At 40.3% G+C, this 23,762-nt stretch overlaps 1 protein-coding gene and 1 long non-coding RNA gene across 3 annotated transcripts in view; one reads left to right on the top strand and one right to left on the bottom strand.

The window, feature by feature from the left end:
• The first annotated feature begins 35 nt into the window (after window positions 1–35).
• Window positions 36–4,157, top strand: LOC311209460. The gene is made up of 2 exons (XR_014618415.1): window positions 36–434; window positions 2,087–4,157. It is a non-coding gene; the product is annotated as an uncharacterized lncRNA (long non-coding RNA).
• A 2,192-nt stretch (window positions 4,158–6,349) lies between these two features.
• The window catches only part of ACSL1 (acyl-CoA synthetase long chain family member 1), a 37,681-nt gene continuing 20,268 nt past the window's right edge, over window positions 6,350–23,762 (bottom strand). For both annotated transcript variants that reach the window (XM_084285546.1, XM_084285547.1), the window contains exons 6-21: window positions 23,251–23,350; window positions 22,916–23,094; window positions 20,403–20,435; window positions 20,192–20,243; window positions 19,334–19,407; window positions 18,153–18,230; window positions 16,420–16,554; window positions 14,698–14,832; window positions 13,678–13,773; window positions 12,615–12,687; window positions 11,864–11,952; window positions 9,789–9,905; window positions 9,060–9,203; window positions 8,287–8,388; window positions 8,140–8,211; window positions 6,350–7,948 (exon numbers count right to left, since the gene is read on the bottom strand). In XM_084285546.1, the coding sequence (XP_084141672.1) occupies window positions 7,808–7,948; window positions 8,140–8,211; window positions 8,287–8,388; window positions 9,060–9,203; window positions 9,789–9,905; window positions 11,864–11,952; window positions 12,615–12,687; window positions 13,678–13,773; window positions 14,698–14,832; window positions 16,420–16,554; window positions 18,153–18,230; window positions 19,334–19,407; window positions 20,192–20,243; window positions 20,403–20,435; window positions 22,916–23,094; window positions 23,251–23,350 (1,620 nt within the window). In that variant the 3' untranslated portion in view covers window positions 6,350–7,807. The remainder of the gene's footprint in view (window positions 7,949–8,139; window positions 8,212–8,286; window positions 8,389–9,059; window positions 9,204–9,788; window positions 9,906–11,863; window positions 11,953–12,614; window positions 12,688–13,677; window positions 13,774–14,697; window positions 14,833–16,419; window positions 16,555–18,152; window positions 18,231–19,333; window positions 19,408–20,191; window positions 20,244–20,402; window positions 20,436–22,915; window positions 23,095–23,250; window positions 23,351–23,762) is intronic.

Below are 23,762 nucleotides of genomic sequence, written 5' to 3'. Positions count from 1 at the left end.
GTGCTCGCCCTCCCACCCCTCTGTAGGACCCGGTGGATGCGCTTGTCAACCCGGAACCACTCGGCCATAAAGCGGGGCTCTGGCGGGGTGGATGCGCGCCGTTGGTGGGGCGGAGACTCCGCTGCCGCCCAGCGCTGCTCTGCCTGCCTGGCCGCTTGCTCCAGTGAGTTCTGTTCTGATCAATAGTGCTCTATCGGTGATTGGGGTTTGTCACAGGCACTTGTAACAGCGAGGCGCCGTGACTCGGACACAGGTCCGTTTGGGCTGGGATCCGAGCACGAGGCGGGTGCACCATCTCCGCGTGCTCCTGGGGTGGCTGCTCCCCAGTCCAAATCCCGTACATCTGAACCCTAAATTTGGGTAAGCAGACAGAAGAATCCCGCGGTACCCCCTAATTCTTGTGCACGAAGATCCGAACGAAGACTCGGGACTGAGTAAGTATTGGTAAGCGTTTATTGGTAAGGTTTATGGATAGGATCAGATACCGGGACCCACGTGTTTACCTTAAGGGAGACGAGCTCTAGGAAAAAACTGAGAGTCCCGAGGAGCTCCCTCTATCCCCTCCTCCTTATATCCCCCCCGCCACAGGACCAGATCCTATTCCTCCTCCCCCACCATAGCCCATAGGTTTCTTTTCAGAATTGTTGGACCCAGTGAGTAGAGGTTGGCCCACCTGCTTTCAGGCTACAGTAGCTACGGCCCTCTTAGTCGAGGAAGCTGGAAAAGTCACCCTGGGGGGAGAATTAGAGGTACATACACCTCATACCATCGGAGGGGCGTTACAACAGAAAGCAGAGGAGTGGATTACTGATGTTAGACTATTGAAGTATGAAGGTATATTGATACATTCCCCCAAATTAGAACTCGAAACGACTAGTTTACAGAATCCAGCTCAATTTTTACACGGGGAACCAAGTGAAGAATTGACACACGATTGTATCCGATTAATTGAATCCCAGACCAAAATAAGGGAAGACTTGGAGGAAGAGGAATTACTGAATGGGGAGAAATTATTTGTAGATGGATCTTCGAGGGTAATAAATGGGAAACGAAAATCAGGTTATGCCATAATAGATGGGAACACCTTGGAGGTAAAAGAGGTAGAGAAACTACAACAAATGGGGATTATTGAAAAAGAGGGGAAGTGGGCACGCCCTGATGGGAGGGAGGTTATTCCTGAAGGCATGGCGTGGAGAATAATGAATTCCACAGGCAGACCCACGGGGGAGTACAGGCACTTGTGGACCACTTTGGGACCAAGTATATGCATATTGGGATTTATGAAATTGCTGAAAAGATGGTGGGAGAATGCTTGACATGCCAAAGGGTTAATAAACAACAACTCAGAGAAAAGGTACCAGGAGGACGGGGGCTAGCAAAGAGACCATTTGAAAAGATACGGGTTGATTTCACAGAGCTTCCAAAGGTCGGGAAGTATAAATACCTTTTAGTTTTAGTGGATCATCTCACTCACTTTGGAGAAGCCTTCCTCGTGGCTCGAGCCACAGCACAGACGGTCGTAAAGATATTATTAGAAAACATTGTGCCAAGGTACGGGAATATAGCTGTAATAGACTCAGACAGAGGACCACACTTCACCTCCAAGACTATCAGAGAAGCCTTGGATCCCTTGGGGACGAGATGGGAATATCATACCCCGTGGCACCCACAAAGTTCAGGAAAGGTAGAAAGAATGAATGGGGAACTAAGAAACAATTGACCAAATTGATGATTGAAACTAAGATGAACTGGGTAAAATGTCTTCCAATCGCCTTATTAAATCTGAGGACACAACCCCGGACAGAAACAGGTATTTCCCCTTTTGAAATGTTGTACAGGATGCCTTACGACTTGGAAATACCAGCCGAGCACCCAAAGGTAGAAGAGAAGGTGCTGCAAGAGTACATCATTGAGTTAATGAAGCGAAGATGAGAACTAATAAAGAAGGGATTAGTAGTACAAAGACCACCCTTAGATATAGCAATACACAGGATCAAGCCAGGGGACAGAGTATTGATTAATACCTGAAAAGAGTCCTCCCTGATCCCTCATTGGGAGGGACCCTTTCTTGTGTTGCTTACCACAGACACTGCGGTTCGAACGGCAGAACAAGGTTGGACTCACGCTGGCAGGATAAAAAGGACCTGTTCGAGATCCTCACTGGGAGGCAACTGGGAGCCCTGACAACCTGAAAGTCACCTTTCAGAGGAAGACTGATGAGTGAAGCATGAGTGAAGCCACCACATATAACCCTTTTTGTTCTGTAAGGGAGGGCAGAGGGTTCATTGCTCCTATGGGTATCCCATCTCAGGGGTAAGTGTAAAAAGAGGGAGGTGTCACTGGGAAAGCCGTGAAGCAGGCCCTGCCCAGCGAAGGTTGAGATCCTCTGACCAGGCCACAGATAACAGCGGTTGAGATAAGGTGTGGAACTGGGGGGGAAAAGCATACAAATCAAGTGGGCTAAAAGAGGAAGGAGGTTCCCCTGAAGAATATGGCTGCTGCCGAGAAGACAACACACTCCGTTGCTCTAAGCAAAAGAGTAGACGGAGGAGGCAGAGGCGTAATGCTGTGGGGATCAAGGTTGGTGAGCCACCTCCAGAAGCAGTCCATGAGGCCCTGTGAAATACCACCTCCCCAACATCTCCCACATGCAGCAGGAAGCAACCAGGGTAAGAGACACAGTGCCCACCAAAACCCCTGGGATACCTGTAGTAAAAGCAGGGCCCCTCTGTTTCTCTCGAGTTTAACTTTGTTTGTATGGGTAATGGGACTCCTGATAATCCGGTTAGATGTAACAAAGGGAGAAGAGAGCCCTCACCGGCCTTACAAGTGGACCTTGGGTAGTTGGGATGACTCAAAGATACTCAAAACTAGTGTTACAGCAGGCTCACCTTCTTTCGATATAACCAATTGTGAATTACTCGGGACAATACTAGGATACGGAGGAAATACAGAACACCACCTGTGTAGTCCCCAGAGACAATACTCCTGGGGGGCTTCAAATGCAAAGGCTACCTATTGGTGTCCTAGCTCAAACCCGGGAAAAAGTTACTGTAACCGTACAGAGTACTATTTTTGCCCATACTGGGGCTGTGAAACCATAGCTACTCCAGGATGGTGGAGTCACCCTCCCGACAGGTACCTCAATGTTACTTGGATACCAGATGGTTGCCGTGAGCCCACTTACAGTTATGACGGTAGCGTAAATAATGCTGGAACTTGTAAATCTCTGAGGGTTACAGTATTACAACCTCAAGATCTAGGATGGTTGGTAGGGAGGATCTGGGGTGTAAGGTTCTGGGAACCTGGAGCCGATAGAGGAGGGCTAATTTTTATAAAAAAGGAGAGGGTAGAGAGCCCTCCTCAAGGGGTCGGTCCTAACAGGGTCATTAACGGGCCAAAGATAAAGGCACTACCCCCTTTGGGCCCAACAAACACACCAAGCCGGGCTGAAAATAACATATAAATAGTGCCATAACCCCACCTACAGGTATGGTTGAGGAGAACCCACTTTGGAAAGTAATGCAAGCTACTTATGATACCAAGTGAAAGGAGTCAACAGCAGTCAACACCTAGAGGATGACGAAGTTATTAATAGAGAAACTCCCATCCTCTCCCTAGCCCAGGAAACCATTGCCTGGTTTGATTAACAAAATGGTAAAAACAAGAAGGGGAGGGTTGTAATAAAGGCTTTATAAAGAATTTGTCTATCAAACTGGTGGGGTAACCAGATAAGCTGTTTTAACCTCTGTCACCTTGGATTACTGGCGTATCTGCAACATCCTGCCGAGCAAACAATTGTGGTGACTTCCTGCTGTAAGCTAACAACTGCAGTGACTGGAATGCCCAAAGGAAAGGACGACCCTTGGCACATCCTGCGCGTGCACCAGCCAGCAGGCCCTCAACCTGCAATGCAGAGGAAGACTATGACCTTCATCCCCGCGACCACCAGAGAGCCCGTGACAACCCCCTAGCAACTGGATGAACAATCGCAGAGAGAACCAGGATGTGCTGCACCAACCTGGAACCACTTGCAAGAAAAGGGGGCTCTGGCGGGGGTGAGTGTGTGCTGTTGGTGGAGCGGAGACTCCCCAGCCGCCCAGCACTGTTTTGCCTGCTTGACCAGTTGCTCAAATAAATTCTGTTCTGATAAATAATACTCTGAATTGGTTATTCGTCACAGACACTTGTAACATAGAGCAGCTTCATAAACTGTGACTGTATACATACGCTTATGGGGCCAGGCGTCGTTTGGCTCTAATTTCCTATCTAGAAAAGTGAGCAAATGGGATCATTTCTACAAAGCCTAAAATCTGAGGTGAAAAAATAGCCACAGTCTGCACAAAAATCAATTCCAAACATACAACGATATTGCTTGCTGCCAAGAAAGTAGGATTCAGGCTTAAAACTTGGAATTCCTAATCTCTGCCACACAATTACTGTGTAAGAACCGCAGAATATCCTGAGTTGGAAGGGACCCACAAGGATCATCAAGTCCAACTCCTGGCTCCACACAGGACCACCCAAAAATCAGACCCTGTGTCTGAGAGCATTGTCCAAGCACATCCTGAACTCCATCAGACTCAGTGCCATGCCCATGGCCCTGGGGAGCCTGTCCCAGTGCCTGACCACCCTCTGGGTGCAGAACCTTTCCCTAACCCCCAGCCTGACCCTCCCCTGTCCCAGCTCCATGCCATTCCCTCGGGTCCTGTCGCTGTCCCCAGAGAGCAGAGCTCAGCGCCTGCCCCTCCGCTCCCTGTGAGGGAGCTGCAGGCCGCCATGAGGCCTCCCCTCAGCCGGCTCTGCTTGGGGCTGGACAAACCCAGGGACCTCAGCCCCTCCTCATGTCTTGCTCTCTAGACCTGTCATCATCTTCGTGTCCTTCCTTTGGATACTCTTAATAGTTTTATGTCCTTATATTGTGGTGCACACAGTACTTGAGATGAGGCCACAGCAGCACAGAGCAGAGCAGGACAGTCCTTTCCCTTGACCAGCTAGCACTGCCGTGCCGGGGCACACTGCCTCTTATACAAACTATACAAACTGCTGTTGACCAAAACCCCCCAGATCCCTTTCTGCAGGGCTACTCTCCAGCCTTTCATCCCCCAATCTGCATGGGTATCTGGGATTGCTCTATTCCAGGCACAGAAGCTCACATTTGCTCATTAAACTTCATAACATTGGTGATTGCCCTGACCTCTTAATTAGAGAGGATCTCTCTGCAAGTCCTCTCCACACTCAAGATAGTCAACAGCTCCTCTTAGTGTTATTTGCAAACTCACTTAGTGCACATTGGAGTCCTGCATCCACATCATTTATGAAAACATTGACTAGAACTGTCCCCTAAGTGGAACCCTGCAGAACCACAATAGTGACTAGCCCCCAGCCCAATGTAATCACATTTAGCCTATGTTTAGATGGCATAACAGAGGTTTAGCTATCTGTCAACAAAACAAAACCCTTTTAGTTTTCAAAAGGTTGGGGATGGGTTCTTTTAATTCCTCAACTCCTCATCTGCAGGTTTGGGTATTCTTCCTTAGGGTATTCTGAAAACTTACTGCTGTCTGCCCCAACTCCCCCCCCCCCCCCATTCAAGAGGATAAGCTAAGGTGACTTCTTTGTATTATTGCTTGTTACCTGAGGTTTATGGACAGTCCTTCAAGCAAATTATAGACTCTAGTATTGTCTTGGCTGTTCTGATCAACAGCTTCTACAGAAAACTTTTTGATAGGATGTGTCAAGAACAGGCCTTAGATGCAGTTCAAGCATCTTTTAGCCTTTTTTTCCCATTGAGACATGCAGTAGAGTATCACATTCTACAATTCTCATCATGCTCTACAATTACCTTAAGGGAGGCTATAGCAAGGTGGTGGCTGGTCTAAGTAGGCACTAAGTAGGAGACAAGAAGTTGGAACAGGCTGCCTAGGAACATAATTGAGTCACTATCTAGAGTGAGTGATAGATCTTCATATCATATCAAGGCCAGAGGCACAGTGTGGGGGGAACAATTATACACAGAGGAACAGTAACCACCCAAAAGCAGTACTATCAGTAAAGCTACAGCTTATCATAACATAAGAGGGAAAGAACACCAAACTATACTGACAAAGATAGATTTATGCTATTACACAGTAGCATCCCTTTCTTGAAGATATTGGTCAAAAACCTACACATAAGTATCAGATCAAAGCAGTTACCTTCTAAACAAAGCATCAACAAGCAGCACTGATCCTGTGCTAGGTAACATGGTTGTAGCACTGGAGTTTTACAGCTTGTCAGAATTACCGTATTATGCTTCTACTTGCTAGTCAGTAGCATCATCCCTTGATTAAACAAATACTTCACTGAGTTGAAATGCAGAAATATTTATTTTGGTTTCCTTCATTGGTTTTGAAAATTGTTTTGGTTTTATAAAACATAGAAATAGCCAACACTAAGCAAACATTTGAATTCCAATGTAACAAACTACTGCTCTAACAGTTGACTTGGATTTGTGTACCTTAATTGCACACATGTATGAAATTATGCTACAGAGTAGTGCATTACAATCACACACAAATCTTAGTGCAAACCTTGTTGTGCTTGTATTTTACATATATCCATGTTTTCAAAAAACAGCAATGAATGCTAATGCAAAACCAGCTCTGTTAAGAATAGCAAGAGACTTATGCCATAAGGCTTATTTTTGCTGATTTCTGAAACAGAAGGTAAATAGTTTTGTAGTTTATCTGGGAATTACTTTCTCATCCCTGAACAAATACCTATACAGTGCCAACACAGTTCTGTTGGCATATCTGAATGCTTCCAATTACTGCAAAGCATCAGGCAAAAAACATTCTACCTGACCTATTTTGCTATTCAGTGAAGAATACTCAGTGGCTCATACACAAAGCACAGAAAACAGAGGTTATGGCAGAAGCTATTCTGCTTACAGGGGACCTGGCACTTTTTAAAGTGCATTTTAAATACACGTTCATTACAAGGAAACAAGTGGCTAGTACAGGTGCAATGTTTACCTGCCTGTCAGCATAGCCTACCCTCCTGAATGGTTTTTGTTTCTGGATCTCTAGTGTTCTTGCCAGAGTTAGTGTCTGTTCTCTTACAGGACTGGCACCGCTCTGGAATTACATTAATGTAGCAGAGGCTACAACTTGCCAAATTTACTGCATCTACACTGCTAGTGCAGAACCACCAAATCCAGACTTACTCTGAACCTGTATTAATCAGTCTCCTTTGGGTGGAGTTCTGACTTCTACCTTACAAAAGTAAGCCTCAGAACTGGCTGTAGACAGAAGGGAAGAAACTCAGATGCCTTGCCCAAATTAATATTAGGACCAATGCAAGATGTGATACCAGCTATACAACTGTAAGGTTTTTTTTTGCACAGGTTAGTGTAATCCTTCTGAGGATGCAAGATTCTTAAGAGGCATTTCAAACCTGCCAAATCCCTTTTTGAATTGACAACTGGAAAATATACTGCAGACAGCAAACATGCTGGCAATAAGAAAACCTTAGCTCCTTGTTCAAGGAGAGTCCATTTTTGGCTGATGAAGTCTTAAATAACTTATATATAGTTACCATTTATAGTTAAGGCTCTTTTTGGAAATTGTAGGTCACCATAAAAACAGTATGCAACACGACTTGACAGTAAGGCAGTGTTCCATTTCTTCAATGTTCCTATGGCAAGTACCCATTTTTGTACAAGTTAATGATTGCACAGTTTCCTTCCCTATATTTGCTGTAGTCAAATTACAGATATGAAGGCTAACAGTAGACAGACGTGTGACACTTTCCTCAATCCACTCAGTTACATTTTGGTATTAGCATAGAGTTCATCTATCTGTGACTGGAAATATTTTCGTAGTTCCGGTCTCTTCGCCTTCAGTGTTGGTGTCAGCAGGCCATTTTCAATAGAGAACATTTCAGTGTGCATGATAATGTCTTTAACCTGGAAGAGAAACAGATAATAGCTAAGCTACATTCCTTGGAATACACAAGGCTATTAACAAAAAATTGCCTAAACATAACAAAGCCCATCACTTAAGAAATGCAGATACAAATTACATCTGGACACCTAATTCTTTAAACATCTCAGTAATGATCATAGTATCCAGGAACTGGTTTTAATTTGTATCTTACCTGTTCAAATGACTTCAAACCAGATTCTTTACCAATCCTCACCATGTCTTCCAGAATGTGTTTTTTGACATCCTGTGGATACAAGAACACTTTTAGCTTGAAAGAGTTGATGCAGAACAGCTAACTGTTTAATTAGGTATCACTCACCTTGTTTTTGCAGAGCTCTTCATATGAGCCTTCAAGTCCTCTTTTCTTGGCCCATTTGCGCAAAGTCTCAGGATCAGGTACCACAACAGCTATTAAGAAGGCCTAAAATGAAATTTGAAGGGTTTTGTTTTTATTTTGAATCTAAGGCAACACTAGTTCCTACATGCTACCTACTAGTCAGTGTCTGCTTTTGGGTGGTAGTTCTGATTCTACTAGAAATTCAGCAGCTTTCTGCTGCTTTAAGACAGGAGTGCAGTTCATAAACCTGCTCATAAAAGAATCTCTTGAAATACTCTTCAGGTTTTTGTAAATGTAAATTGAAAATCTTGGCAGGTACACTGTTTCCATGCATGCTGTTAGCAGTTTATTTACCGTGCCTAATAATCAATTAAGTTAATCCAGCTCTACTATGTGGTCTGAAACCAGATCCAGAAGCATGTTATAACTGGTGGAACCTGAAGTGGATTCAAAACTACCATGTCTAATACTAAACAGACATTGGAACAGGTTGCCCAGAGAAACCATGGATACACCCCATCCCTGACAGTGCTAAACTCAGGTTGGATGGGGCTTTGAACAACCTGATCTAGTGAAAGATGTCCCCAACCCATGGCAGGGGGATTGGGCTAGCTGATCTTTCCTACTCAATTTTGATTCTACAAAATGTGTTAAGACTTCAGATGCAAAAGTTAAGGATGGGGAAAAATGAGGAAAGACTTCTCCACCTTTCATCTCTTCCTTGCATTGTTTTTAATTACCCAAAGAATGCCTACCTGCAAGCTCTCTCCATGGACAAACACTTGAGCAAGTGCTTCACTTCTCAGATACACATTTTCAATCTTCTCTGGTGCTATGTACTCTCCCTGGGCTAGTTTAAATATGTGTTTTTTCCGGTCAATGATCTTCAACGTACCATTCTGTTGACAGAAATAAAATTTCCCACTCAGAAGAGGCACTTCAAGTGATAATCAGTCTACACAGACTAAGTGTGTCACAGCAAGTCACATAATACACCAAAATTAAGTGTATGAACAACAGTTTGCATTTCTGCTTCAGAAGATACTCTGGACCCTCTGTTAAGCTTTACAACAGACCAGAAGCACTACTGCCTAAGTTCTGGTTTAATATGAATTTAAGTTTTGTGTATGATCCAAGACAGTTTGCTATAAGTTAAATTTTGGCAACACAGTAGAATACTGCTAGGGTACTGTTAAACTAGTGTTGAAAAAACATGCTCTGCACTCATCTAACCTGAATTTCTGCACCCATCTAACCTGAACTAAGGACAACCTCAGAATTTGTACCACCTTTTCTTTTTAACCTCAAGCATACAGATTTGTATATGTACATAATTCTTCCTTCTCCTAAAGGGACTCTTCTTTCACTTAATTCATTCTTAATACCAAGTTTTTGTGTTTTTTTTTTTTTTTTTTTTTTAAATAATTTCTAATAGCTATAGAAGTACGTTTCATTATATATATATATAAAATATGTTAACTTACTGGTAACCATTTCCCAATATCTCCTGTATGAAGCCAGCCATCTTTGTCTATAGCTTCTGCTGTTTTTTCTGGATCTTTCAAATAGCCATGGAATACATTTGGCCCTTTCACACACACCTGAAAAAGAGTTGCTTATTAGTGTGTATTAACTTGCCTTCATAGCAGCAATCACTATTTGCAAGTAATGCTTTCTCCAAAAGCTCTCAATAACCACCACTAAAAAGACAAAATTTACACATCGGTAGAAAAATCTCTATTCATTGAGGTCCTCTTTAAGACTTAAGATTTTCCACTAGTATGAAGTGTAATAAAAAGCAGTCACACATGTTTGTTCTTTCAGTTTAACTGCAGTACTCCTGCTTGTTATTTGAATAATCTGAATTTATCAGAGTAAGCTTATCTTTATCTGAGGAAATTCATGTCTGGATCTGGCAATCACCTCTCAGCTTGAGAATGTTAGTTTTAGGTTTGGTAAAACTGAAACATCACAAAAAATAGTTACAGGTCTGACCCTACAATCCACTACAACAATTAGTACAATGTCTGTCAATAAAACAGTACATAATAGAGCAACTAGTCAGGAACATGGGGTAGAACTCAAAGTGTCCAGAGGTGATCCAAGACTTAAGTATTTTCTTCTCAATAGTCAAAGCTATAGAAGCGTTGTTTCTTGTGGGAGATGAAAGAGCTCTTATTATTGTCCTGCTGATCCTTAAATAAAATACCTCCTTAGAAAAGAGAGGTCTAGAAGAATAGGGTAGAGAATCTAGTTCTAAGTTACAGTCAAATCAGTAATAAATGCTAATAGGGACTGAATTACCTAGAATAGGGACTAATCACCTAGACAAATACAGTTGACCTGGCTAGATAACCACAGGGAAGTTTTAATTAATTTATTAATTATTTTCAATTAAGTGGGCAAGGAACTGGCTAAAGAATTTTTAGAGACTGACAGTAACTTCCTGTAGTCTGAGAATTGCTAATACGGTTCAGAGGCCAATTCCTAGAAAAAAATAATTCCAAGCATTTAGTGTTTACCTTAAGATGAAATGTAGACATACAGGTGAACTCCTGTACAATGAACAGATGTCATCAATATAAGAGGTCAAAATATTAGCAGGGATTCTGATAGCCTTGAAAGGACAGTGCCAAACTCATGACCAAACCAAGGCCATGTTTTAAAACCTCAGTCATTTCTGCTACAAAAGAGCTCATCTGGAAGGATGTATAGAGAACTCTGCATGTCCTAGTTAAGTCAAAGGCTGACTGATCAAACTTCTCATGACTCCTGTAATTACTGGATAACAGTAGGTGACAACTCTTCCCAGTTTAGACAAGCCATTTATCTATATCCTGCTAACTGGCACTAAGACCTCATCTGCATATAAACATAATTCTACTTGCAAGTTTATCTTTTTTGAACATGGATAACTGGCAAGAGTGAAAAAGAAAGGCTGACAGAGCTGAGACTAACAGAAGCTTATTCTCAGAAAGGAAGACTGGGAGTGCTGAATCCAGCTGAAGATAAGAGCTAAAGAACAGGCAGACAAGGAGGAAGATGACCTCTTTTAGGCAAAGCAAGTTTACAGCTATAGGCATCAGTACTGTGAAACAAGTTACACCATTTGACAAATCCAGAAGAATTTGACTGAGTAAGTTAAAACTGAGACTAAGATGATACCTGATAATTTTAAGGTACTACTATATTTAAGTCCAAACTCACTCCTAATTCAGCAAAATTTTCACAGCAAGTGCAAGAGAAGCATAACAAGATTAAGACTCATTAACCATTTTTCATTAAGACAATATGTACTCAGTTCCCTTAGCAACTAAATTTTAAAACCATATTTAAAGACAAGACGATTTTGAAGGAAACTAGAGATAAGGTCACATGCACAACATGGAAGAATCTTAACGCTGCTCTTTCCTTAAGCATTTCTGGTAAGCATAGCCCAGTGATTTGTCACTAGCAAATAACCACAATTATGTATTGCTTGCAGTCACAAGCCAGTTACTTGCTTAAGCTACACTCCCCCGCCTTATCCAAGTAAGCTTGACATTTTGAAGTTACTCACCTCACCCTCTCCTTTAGCAGCCAAATAATTCATTTCTTGTACATCAACAAGCTTTATGATATTGCATGACATTGGTGCTCCAACATGACCTATTAAACAGAAAAGCTTCAGTAGCCTGAATGGGTTTAATCAGGTTTTTAAAGTAATAAGTTATCTAAATACTAGAGTAATGGAAGAGATGAACATCAGTTTCTGGCAACTTAGCACATTAATACCATTACACTGATAGCTTTTAGTTTGTAGGGACTGAAGCATTCAGTTCAGATATCCCTTGAACTTTAAAAACTGAACCATCTATTCAGGCTTGCTTTCTTTTTAGTATAATCAGGATCTTTGCTCTGTGGATGTACTAGAGTAGCAAAAGTCTTACTGTAACTGCAAGTATCAGAATTACAGTTACAGAGCTAGAGATGAAATGGCTGACAAATGCAGATTGTTCCAAATACACCAGAAATGCCACTTAAACTTCTAGCACTGTTTATACACAGATTTCTATTCTGTAAGGCTATACATTTTAGTATAACTTCTCTCCTACATCTACTTGAACTAGAAGGGCAAAGCCTGTTAACAACTTCACTCACTGAACATTCCTACCTATTTAGGAACTTCAAGATCCTTTCAAAGCTTTCTTACTTGACTTGAAAAATAAAGTCTAGTTCTTTAAAGCAGGTGTTAACAGGCTAAGTAACATGACTGTGGCTTCTATAGCAACCTGAAGTTTAACAGACAAGCAGACCATTAAACACTGTACCTGCTGTCCAGTCACCAGGCATTGACAGTGAGCATCCAGCTGTGCATTCAGTCTGTCCATAACCTTCATAGAACTAGGAAATAAAACCAAGAGCTTAAGATTCTTGTTTTTTCAAAGTTTCTTCATTAAGAATAAGATTTTGCTTTTTTTCTAATCCAGTTTAAATTTGAATTTAGCATAACCCTCAGCATCTTTAAGAATTAAAAAGAGCTTTACTGCAATAAAGACTTAAGTAATGATATTCCATCATCAGTTAATATTTACTCAAGATTTCATAGTTTCACATGCTGTGTGACACCTATCTAGGTCACAATGTTACCCATATTCTTAAGTCAGAAAGCAGTACAGTGCAACAGGAAGAAACAGATGTACTAGAAGTGACTTCATGCATGATACTGAAGGACAGGTTTGTCCAAGACGACCAGGAATTGACGCCCTGTATCTCATCCCAGCACTGTGGGTATTGTATGTAAGACAGAACTGCCTCTTCTGTTTAGAGCTCACTGCTATACTAGCATACCACTGAAGGTATTCAAGTCACAGAAACCTCATAAGTTTTAGCGTTTCAATGTTTTCCATCCTTGAAATCTATTTTATATTTGTTCCATCAGAATCTGTTATTCAGATTTTACCTCAAGTGGCATATACTTTGCTCAAAAACGTCTTTTGCCTTTGAAGTTTGTCTGATTCTACCTAGAATTATCTTCAAACCAATACTACATAACTTTGAGACACTCTATAGTACAGTTATGAATGTTTCTGTAGACAAGGCAAGTCCAGAAACTTAATCCAAAAACATTAATCATTGAATACAGCTGCCAGTGAGAAAGTTTTTCCCTTAGGAAGGCTTAGATGGTTATTGAAATTACCATAGAGACTTTGGATGAATACAGAAGGTTTGGAGGTCTGAGAGAAACTCTGGAAAGGAATATGTACTTGTACAGCTCCAAAAAGAATGCTAACAAGTTATCCATATAATCAGACCACTACAAGTGTTCTTCTATCAAAGTTTAAATCAGGTACTAAAATGTTTATGGTTTTGGATCAAGAGCAACGAACTCACCTGACAGCCAAGAGCTGTCCTCAGGAAGGTCAGTACACTTGCAGATATAGGTGCTGCTCCTGTGATCATCAGCCTTACTCTTCCTCCCAAACTTGCCTACAACAGACACAAGGTAATGTGGACACCAAAAGCATTTTAGAAAGATTTCTAGAGTCTTTATCTTTTCTGCCCTCAGTCACTATCTGACTACATGCACAACCTACAAATGTTAAAAGCTGAAGTTCAGTCTCCTATGCAAGCTGTCCGTCATGGAATGTTTTAGCATTTTAATCTCTTTAATGGCTGGAAGAAACAGTATCTCAAATACACAGCATCTACAAAGACTATACTTTTGTGCCACTGAAATATAGACTCAGCCAGAAGTCTAAAGAACTTAAGTTGAGGGTTTTTACTTTTAACCTGCCTTCTGTTGGTTTCTCATATAACCTGAATACTATAAAAGCAGCCACATGAGGGTGTTGTGCAACCAGGATACAGGCCATTGCAAGCCACCCAACATAATACCAGGCAAGTTTGCTAGTTATGGACAGTGAGGAAACTGTAAGGGCTACATGTAGCAACTGGGCAACATTCTGCATTCCTCCTTCAGAAGGCGGGTGTTTGCTTCTTTTAAAGTCTGCTACTTTTTGCTACTTTTAAAGTTCTTTTAAAGAAACAGACTTCTAGAGCAACTTCCCAAATGCAGTTAACTGATACCACCAGAACAGGAAGAATTGGAAAGTAGTAGGAAAAAGGTTTTGAATTTTACTCTGAGTAACCAGATGATCTTTAATAAGTGATAAACAGCATACCAGATTATAACCACCCATATCAAATTCAGTAATTGCAAACTGATGCCTATAAGCCACAAAAAAACATGTAGTGTTTTCAAATACTGGAAATGTAAAGCATCACATCATACTGCTGTTCTGTAATTAAGTAAGCACATCTGGAACTTTCCCAAAAATAATCATGAAAAAATAAGTGATGCAATAAAAGAGGTCCAATATCCATAATACAAAGACTCAATTTCAAGCATACCTGTATTTTGCGGAAGATGACTTTATCCCAGAAACTGTTGTTTCTGACTATACCGCTTCTAAGTTCTGCTTCTTTCCTCTTGGAAGCAAAATCCAGCATCCACCTCTTTAATGATGTATCTGCCTGCCCAAAAATCTATTAAGGAAAATGATTTACAATTAGTAGTCTCAGACTGTCATTCACTTTTTTTTTTTTTACAGTAGTACACAAAGATTCTTACAGTGAAAAACAAGCAAGTCAGACACCTACTGGTAAGCATCATATTTCTGGTAAGAAGTATTTCTGGATTTGGCCACTCTACCTCTTGTATACACCAAAAACTAGTGCTTAATCCTTTCTTCCCATCCAACTGGGGACAACTTTATGTTTAGTTTCTTCATTTAAGTATGAATGAAAATTGACATTTTGCTTGCTTTTTCTATTCCAGTTTGGTTAAAATACGAGTTGAGCATAATCTTCAGTATAGTCTAGAGTACATATCACCATAACATGTTAAAGTAATACAAATCAATAAAAGCATAAATAGCATTTTAGAAAACACTGATATTTGACATTTCTGAAGGGGTCTGCAATCTCTTACATATATAAGCTTGCTTTTTAGATTACTTTTTAAGGCTTCCTTCTGGTCATTCCCAGGAAGCCACAGAGCAGACTTAACAGAACCACAGATAGTATATTCCCTTGGAGAGACAAAGACCCAGCAGCAATTCAGCATTATGGGGCTTGTCACCTATTTCCCACTTGGAACTTCACATGCCAGATTACTACAAGGCTGAGAGGTTGAAACTGCCACAGAAATGAGATTTTCATGGCACTAGGAACACGTAGTAAGAGATCATGAAAGGAGAATGGAGTTCTAAGCTTCAGCCCTGTTTCTGTAATTCCAACACATACAGACCTTCATTCTTCTCTGGTATTTTAAGTTTTAAGCACTACAGGCAGTTGGCCTCAGTATTTCCTCCCCTCCAGATGAAGTTGCTGTGACCAAACAGAATGTTGCATCACTTGCTGCTGCTCAAGTCTCATGAGAGGAGTACTGTCCCAACTGAGGCAACATAGACAGGTCTGCCATTTCTTCAGCAGCCAGACTGCATCCTGTATCCTCCAACTCCTCTGGCTATATTCTCATAGGGGTCAGCTATTTGTATTAAAAACAATGATTTAATATCTTCTGTAGAAAGGCCAAGAAACTACTTCTGAATACCCATCTCAGATGACCCTGAGAAGGTTAGTAGCAAGCACAGGAGAGAATAGGGTTACTGACACACCCTCTCTCCAGCACTTCGGACTGGCTGGTTTATAGTTCTTCCTGCTAGAACATGCTGGCTGCTGTGTAGGAAACTTGTACTTGACCATGCAAACATAGGCAGACACCTGACCTTGATTTGCAAATCCCCTTCCATGAGTCAGATGCTAAAAATGTGCCCTGTGGACACTAAGCCTCATGTTCATGGTGCAGACCGGACTTGAACTTATTATTTTGCTTTAAGTTAAACGCTGGAGAGAACCAAGTCTAGTCAGACTGTTCTGTGCAAGTATTGGCTGCCTGAAAACACTTTAATACAGCCAGTACTTCTCCCTGTACATTCATCACTTTTAGAGAGATGCAACAATTTGTGAGCACTGTCTTAACATCAGAGCACAACAGTTACTTTTGCCCTAATCAGACTTCAGGAAGTCTTTCAAAGCTCATCACAGGTTTAGTCTCAACTTTAGACTTACCTTGTCAAACATTCTGTTCAGCAGTCGTGGTACTACAGGGAATACAGTTGGCTGTAGTGTTTTTAGGTCATCCATAAGTAGTCTGATATCCCCTTGAAAGAATCCTATCCGAGCTCCATGGCACAGAATCACACACTGTTAGAAAAGAGCAAAGTGTCTGAAGACAGCATGTATAAAGCATAGCAGGACATGTTTGTTGTATGTGGGGCAAAGACCAACAGAAATAAATACTGTACAGAAGTCCCTAACCAAAGAAGCAGTTGGTCAAATAAGGTACAGCTCAGAGGTAGCTAAATATTGAAGTCCCCTATTTTAAACGTCTAACAAGCTTAAATACTAGAACTTTGTTCCCTGCTACAGACTAGCAAATTCTGCATTTGAAGTCAACATATACCACGTACTGATCCAGCAGGGATCTCTGCTGTGTGCTAATTGTGTACTATTCTCTTGTACTCTGGTTTTCCTTACTGTTTACCAACAAGATTGAACAAACAAGGATTAACAAACAAGGATTTTTTTTGTCAGGTGTTCAGAATACTCTCTGGAAGATTCTAGCATAGCCACTGCTTATTTCTGTACCACTTCAGACCTACACCATGGAAGGCAGACAATCCCGCAGTGTTCTGTGTTCTCTATTAGTCTAGAAGCTCTCTACCCACCACACCTATACAGCCTATTTATTCTTTTTAATAGCAGCCCTACTTTTCTGTGTTTCTCCATACCTACTAGTTTTTATTTCTTCCCCCTTCCCCTGCACACCTCTTCCTTCAAGCCTAAGGACACTCAAATCTTGGGGTGCATCTACTCTCTTCATAATATACAATTACACACATACATAAGCATATATATTTACACATACTACATAGACATATAGACTTAACCCCTTCAGTAGAAAGCTCAGGGCTCCAAACTGAAACCGTGGGACTGCTTCCAGCCCTATGCATCTTTTCACACTTGCATGGAGGCTGTTATTCCCTTGTATATTGAATCTGGCTGTACCCCAATTCAAATTGGTTTTCTATCTCACCTACAGGAGCTGAGTTAAACTTCAAGTACAAGACTGCCATGCCTTTACTATACATGCAACTAGAATGATGCTATTTCCTCAGACATCTTATGCATCACCTACTAAGGGCCTTTCAGCCCATAATTAAGACTACTGGTTATTAAGACAGCCCAGAGCTCCCTCATTCTCAAAAAATGAGGCTCTAGATTCTACCCTACAGAAAAAAGCCATCCAAGATAGTGTAATTTAGTGACAAATTCTGAAGTTAAAAGCCATTTTCATTTCCTGGAAGAGAACAGCATTCAAACAAAATCCACCTCCCCCCCATTTCTTGAAAGCAATGGTAAATATAAACAACTTAAAAATAGTTTTGTGTAAGTGAGCAGGTGGCCACATTACACAATAAGTCTTTATTACAGCTTTTACAGACTAAAGCAGGGCATGCATTTTTAGTACTGCACTGATTAGATGGAATTTCTAGGCAGTAAGTATACCAAAGGATTGTGTCCTGTTCAACTAGACCAGTTTCTTATTAATCCTAGCCCTAAGGCTGATGTTTCAGCATGAAAGTTAGTTGTCTAGTACTCACTATTGTGGGATGTTTTCTTGAACCTTACCTCAAGCTTTTATACATGTGTAAAAGGCAAAAACAAATACTGTTTATCAGTGAGACTCAGGAATCACGTGTTCTGTAAGAAAATACAGTAGTTTTGAAGAACATGCCTACCTCAACAATTCTCTCAAACATATGGGCCAAGGGCAGGAATGATATCAGAACATCCTCAGGGGTAGGTATAAATGTTTTCTGAAAAGTGTTAAGCAAAACAGAGGAAGAATTATTTTTAAGCTAAACAATACAAATAGATATCAGAACTTTAGAGCACAGCCCTTACTTCAGCTTTGTTTGAAACACAGCTGTGTTGTCTTTCACTCATTAACAAGACTACTAGAAATCATTGCTTTGAGCACATTGCAGAAATTGTCATCTTCCGTAACAGCCAAGTACAGTAACTTATTTTTACAGCTTATTATATAATTATGAATAGAAACAAGTTCTGAGAGAAGCCACATGAAGTTCCAATATACATAACGTAGAGGATGGTGTGAAGATTGTATTTTTATTTTTATTTTTTTAGCCCCCAAGACATACTACTGCATACATTCATTGTAGGTCAGAAAGTTCATTTACCCAATTTAACATAAGGTCAATATCAAAGTACCTCACATGATCTAATCATGAGACCAGTTGCTTAATTTAGAAACAATCCTATATGCAGGGCACTTGGCAAAGTAGGTATGCCAAACTCTCCCATGAGAATTTTGCTTTTTTGCATGCCAAACTTTTGACACATCCACACAACAAGTACAGTTACAAGTTCCCAAGCTGTGGTGGACCAATGATTATTAATACAGCAGTATCAGTTTGGCAGGAGTGGGGGGGGGAGAGGAAGACAAACACCCAGCATCACCAAAAAAAACACCTCTACCAACATCCCCAAAACATCCAACAGATCTGCATTAATATCAGTACTGTGTTGCTATTCTATTTCTGGTCCCCACATTACATGCAAAGAAATTAAGGAGAAACTGAAAGAAGAAACAACTAAGATAAATGCAACCAAATCTATTCCTTATAGTTTAATCTACTTTGCCTACTATTCTACATAGAAAGCAAATCAGAAAAAAAAACTATTAAGTTTCACATGAATTATGTGATATACTACAAAGTAAAAGAAAGGCACCTTAGGTATATGTTGACTCCTAAAGTAGTAATTTGACAGCAGTCTGCCCACACATTTTTCAATTGCTGAAATCTCACCCATTTTAGACTTAACATACTAAGATCCATTTTCACTCCTGAGATACTCCCCTTCATGCAAATAAACCTACATCAACCTTGATGTTTACCTCTGTATTTTTCAGAAAAGCTGAAGCATTGCTGACTATATTTCCATGACTGAGCATAGCTCCCTTGGGGTTTCCTAAGGAAGAAGCACATCAAGATGCAACAGTGAAATTCTTCAATCTTTTAAGTTTCCAAGCAAAGGTAAAATTAAACTAGTAGCATTTCAGTCAAACCCTTCGCAGGCATTAAGATACAATGAAGGGTATTAAAGGCAGAGAAGTGGCTGACATTTAAGAAAACTATTACCAGCTAAAGTACTAAGTTTGTGTGGAAGCCTTCAAATTTATTAAGTACAGCAACTCCTCTAGAAACAGTCATGTTTCTTGGATAAGCTTCTCATTCAAAATTCAGTATTTCTGTGAAGATGAAGCTATCAAACTCAGACAACTTATCTAAAAACTGCTTTAAAAGTATAATTAATAACATTGTACACTTCCCTTTTACTCCCTACCAATGTTGGTTATTGTCACATGCTTGACATTTGTCAGTTATCTAGGCAGTTGGCTTTCTGCTTTGGTCCTACAGCAAGGGTATGCTGTGCATAAGAGCCAAGAAGCAAGTCCTGCTAGTATAAAAACAGAACTGAGTCAGAAGTCAGAGCCAGAGCTGTAATTATAATGGAAGCACAAGTTCAGTACCTATTTCCAAGCCCCAAAACATAAGACCTCTACCCCCCTTAACTGCAGCTCTGTATTAGTCAACAGGAAAAGTCAGTGAGCCTCACCACAAAACCTCCCCAGATACTATTTGCCAAAAAGATGCAGCAGCAGGGGAGAGTCTTGGAAAAGACAGTAGGAGGGCTTCTGAATTAGTTTTGCACATATAAGATAATGAATTCTGCATAATGTAATGAGGTGTACCTGTTGTTCCACTGGTGAAACAGATGACTGCTAGATCTTCTGGCTTTGGAGGCTATGAGAGTTAAGAAAGTATTAGTATAGTTCTCTAGAAAGAGATTACCTGGATAAAACAGTGAAATACTCATGTTACTTTTGAACTATGGGAGATAGTAACATTTGCTAGTTTGATCTATGGAATACGTTAGATTAGATCAGTTGAATTCATACTTACTAGAGGTTTTTGCCTGTGTGCTCTTCCCAGTTCCTACAGGAAGTGAAGAAAGGAGAGACGGTTAAGTTAGAGCACATTACTTTGTGTTAAATTTACCAGACAAAACCTTACTAAACGTTATAACATTCCATCCTTTAGAATGCCTGTTAAAGCATTTGTAACTTACAAAAGCATGAAGTATCTTTAATAAAGGCTCTAAGGGACATTTAGAAGATCTAGTATATTCTACAAATACAAGAGCAATACCTAAAACTCTTTTCAACTAGTAAATCAGAAGTCATTCATAAGACAAGCTCAAGGTTAAGTAGTATACTAACAAGCCACAGCAGACAGTCCAACAGCTCATACAGACGTGTTCCTGATAACTGCTGACCATGTAGAGCAGTATTCATGTCACGAAGCACCCTGCATCTACATCACTGCTTTGAGACAGAAGACTGAAGTTTCCCCATGAAGGCTCATTGGTGGTTTGTCGTCCTTTTAATACTGATGAATGGTGTGCAGCGAGTTCTGTCCACTAGAACCTTTTCTTCCTCATTACAATTATTTATGCCTGAACATTAATGATGCCATAGATCTTTAGGCTGAAGGGAATGTATATCAAGATCCCTTTACCATCAATGATATAATGATTAATATGAAATTGTAGAAAGCTTATGTTCAATACCCATGAGCTCAGAAGTTTCAAATCCAGACTTATTCCTGTCACATCTATTTAAGACTAAAAGCAGCTATAGTTGTTTTGTTTAAGGGCTTCAATAAGTTAAAAATGGACTTTTTGTTAAATATAGGTTTGCCTCTTTTAGGGCAGGTACATCCTCATTGCCTTTAAATTCTAAGTACACCAGAGTATTTGAGATTATTATACACTCATTTATTAGCACTAGCCTTTGTGTACAGATAGTTTTTACATCTTTAGATTACCCATAAACAAAGAAGTTTAACTGTTTACAGATGTTCCTTTTTCCCTAATCTGTAAGTTTGCCCTTCTGAAAGTGTCATTACATCAAGAAAATTGACAGTATATTACTGTCTACTCAAAACAGCATCTGCATTTCAAGTGCCATCAGCAGTTCAATACAGCCTGTTTTGAGTAAGACCTGGTATTTACTTAATACACAGCTAAGATCCCTACACAATTCTGTTGATCTAGAAGAGAAGGCCAACATCTCTTCCTCTCAAATAGCCATTTATTCACAGCTAATCAGCTCTAAATCATCACAGCATAAGTACAGACATTAAGCATCAGAAACCAAGATTGTTATCTGGTCACACTGAGTACAGGAAACAGTAAGTTCGTGCCAGAAACCTAGAAAACAAGCTTGAAATAATCATTCTAATCTAAGCTTCTAAACAGCGCAGAGTTGTCTTTTAAGAGACTAAAAGCTCTTACCCCTTAAAAAGATTAAAACTTATTCTTGTTCACTGAGACACTATTAGGAATAGTCAAGTTTGTCTTACTTCTTAGACTTAGAGAAAGGAGCACTCATTACTACATTAATCCCAACATGTTGTTACAATAGCATGGCAAAGACCTAACACAGTACTGGAAGTAGCTACTTGAGCAGATATGCTCTAAATGTTCACTTTTTTCCCTGTAGCTAGAAGATCCCGTGGACAATACCTAATAAAAACTAGAGTTCAACACAAAGAAGCTGATTTTAGTGTACCATCCTATCCCTGCAGGTTTTTTCCTTATTTAACCCAACCATTTTCTCAGTCAGCTATATCACTGTACAGATCATGTACAACTCTGCATGTCTTTAGCACCATTTCAACTTGACAGCCTAGCTGAGACTAGTTAACTGTGTTGTAAAGGATAACATGCAGGCAGTTTTGCATCTGTACCAGAAGGTGGCCCTATTAACATAGCACATAAGCCTGCTATGAGAACAAGTTCAGTGAAATTATGTTTTTAATTACTAGTTACCACACACCTCTGCAGAAGATGAGCACAGTTACTGTGAGATATGCAGATCCTAATAAGCCAAGCCTTTACCAGCACTACAGCTGGAACCAGACTAAATCCCATTTCATAATATCGCAGTTAAGATGCCATTTATGCAATTTGTACTCAGGACAAATTTCTCCTAATAACTTGCACAAGAGATCCAAGCAGAAAAAATGACTACAAGCAAAAGGACTAAGACTAACATCAGGAGGCTAAAGTCAGTTTCCAGAAAAAGGATTCTGTTCACTGTACTGTATTCTGAAGTATTTTTCACAGCATATGACTTATTGTTTCATGTGAATAAGCCTCAATGTTCAGATCTGATGTTATACCTGTACCATGTTTTTCCCATTATCTTGACATACATTTTTATATCTTGCACATTGTAAAATGCCACTAGCAAGTTGATTTCTCTTTGTATGAGCTTCAACCCAAGAGACAGTAAAGTAGTTTGAAACTAACCCACCACACTGTTCAGTCCTGAGATCTGTGCAATTGACACTATCTTATTCTTCTGCAAGTAAATAAGATGAAAGCACTAGAACAGATTAAGCACACTTACCTCTATTTCTTTCATGCTGAAGATTTCTACCCCACACTTCTTGCCACGTTCTACAAGATCTGTGCCAAAAGGTTCCATGATAACGATGGTGTTGAGGATCGGAGTCTCCCCCTTTTCCACATTAGTTAACAGAAGCTTAGCCTTGTCAGGTGTATCACAGAAAACCAGTGATAAGTCAGCTGATGAAAGAGAACAACATTATCAATACAACAAGTGTGGACTACATTCACACTCCAGATCTTGTGAAAGGAAAACATCTGAAGGCAGCTACAGTTCTGTTCTTAGTCAGCTCTGCCATCATATATTCAGTTGCTGAACTACTGAAAATACCCTACCTTTGTTCACAATGTAGGTAATTGCTTCAGTTCCTAGTGTATCATAGAGTGGCACCACTACCATGGAGTATGCATAGCATCCCTGTTCGATGATGACCCACTGCACAAAGAAATGAGATGCAAGTCAGTGTTTACCTGAAACAGACCTTTGAGAAGTAATCCCAATGTGAGCCTAATAAGGACACTATTAGGACAGAGCTCTTTTGGACAAATTTTAACGAAAAAGTCTAATTTCTATCACTTGTTTACCTTGAAAGCCTATTTTTAAATCTGTCAGAGGAAGAAAAAAAGTCAGTAAGAAGGTAGCTATGAGAAGGCATGCAACCCAATAAAATTCAACTGTTCTTAGTTAATGTGTACCGACTTCTTCTAAAACTATTTAAAATAACTCTATCTCCATCTCCTTAGTCTACCTATGACGGGGAAAGAGGTTTTGAATAGGAGTTAATAGGAGTACAGTACTGTTTCTTATCTTTAGGTCATCACAGAAGCCATTGAAGCTTTCAATATTT

This window comes from Netta rufina, assembly GCF_964035555.1.
Source record: "Netta rufina genome assembly, chromosome: 4".
Lineage (NCBI taxonomy): Eukaryota > Metazoa > Chordata > Aves > Anseriformes > Anatidae > Netta > Netta rufina.
This window is presented reverse-complemented; position numbering and strand designations above follow the sequence as displayed.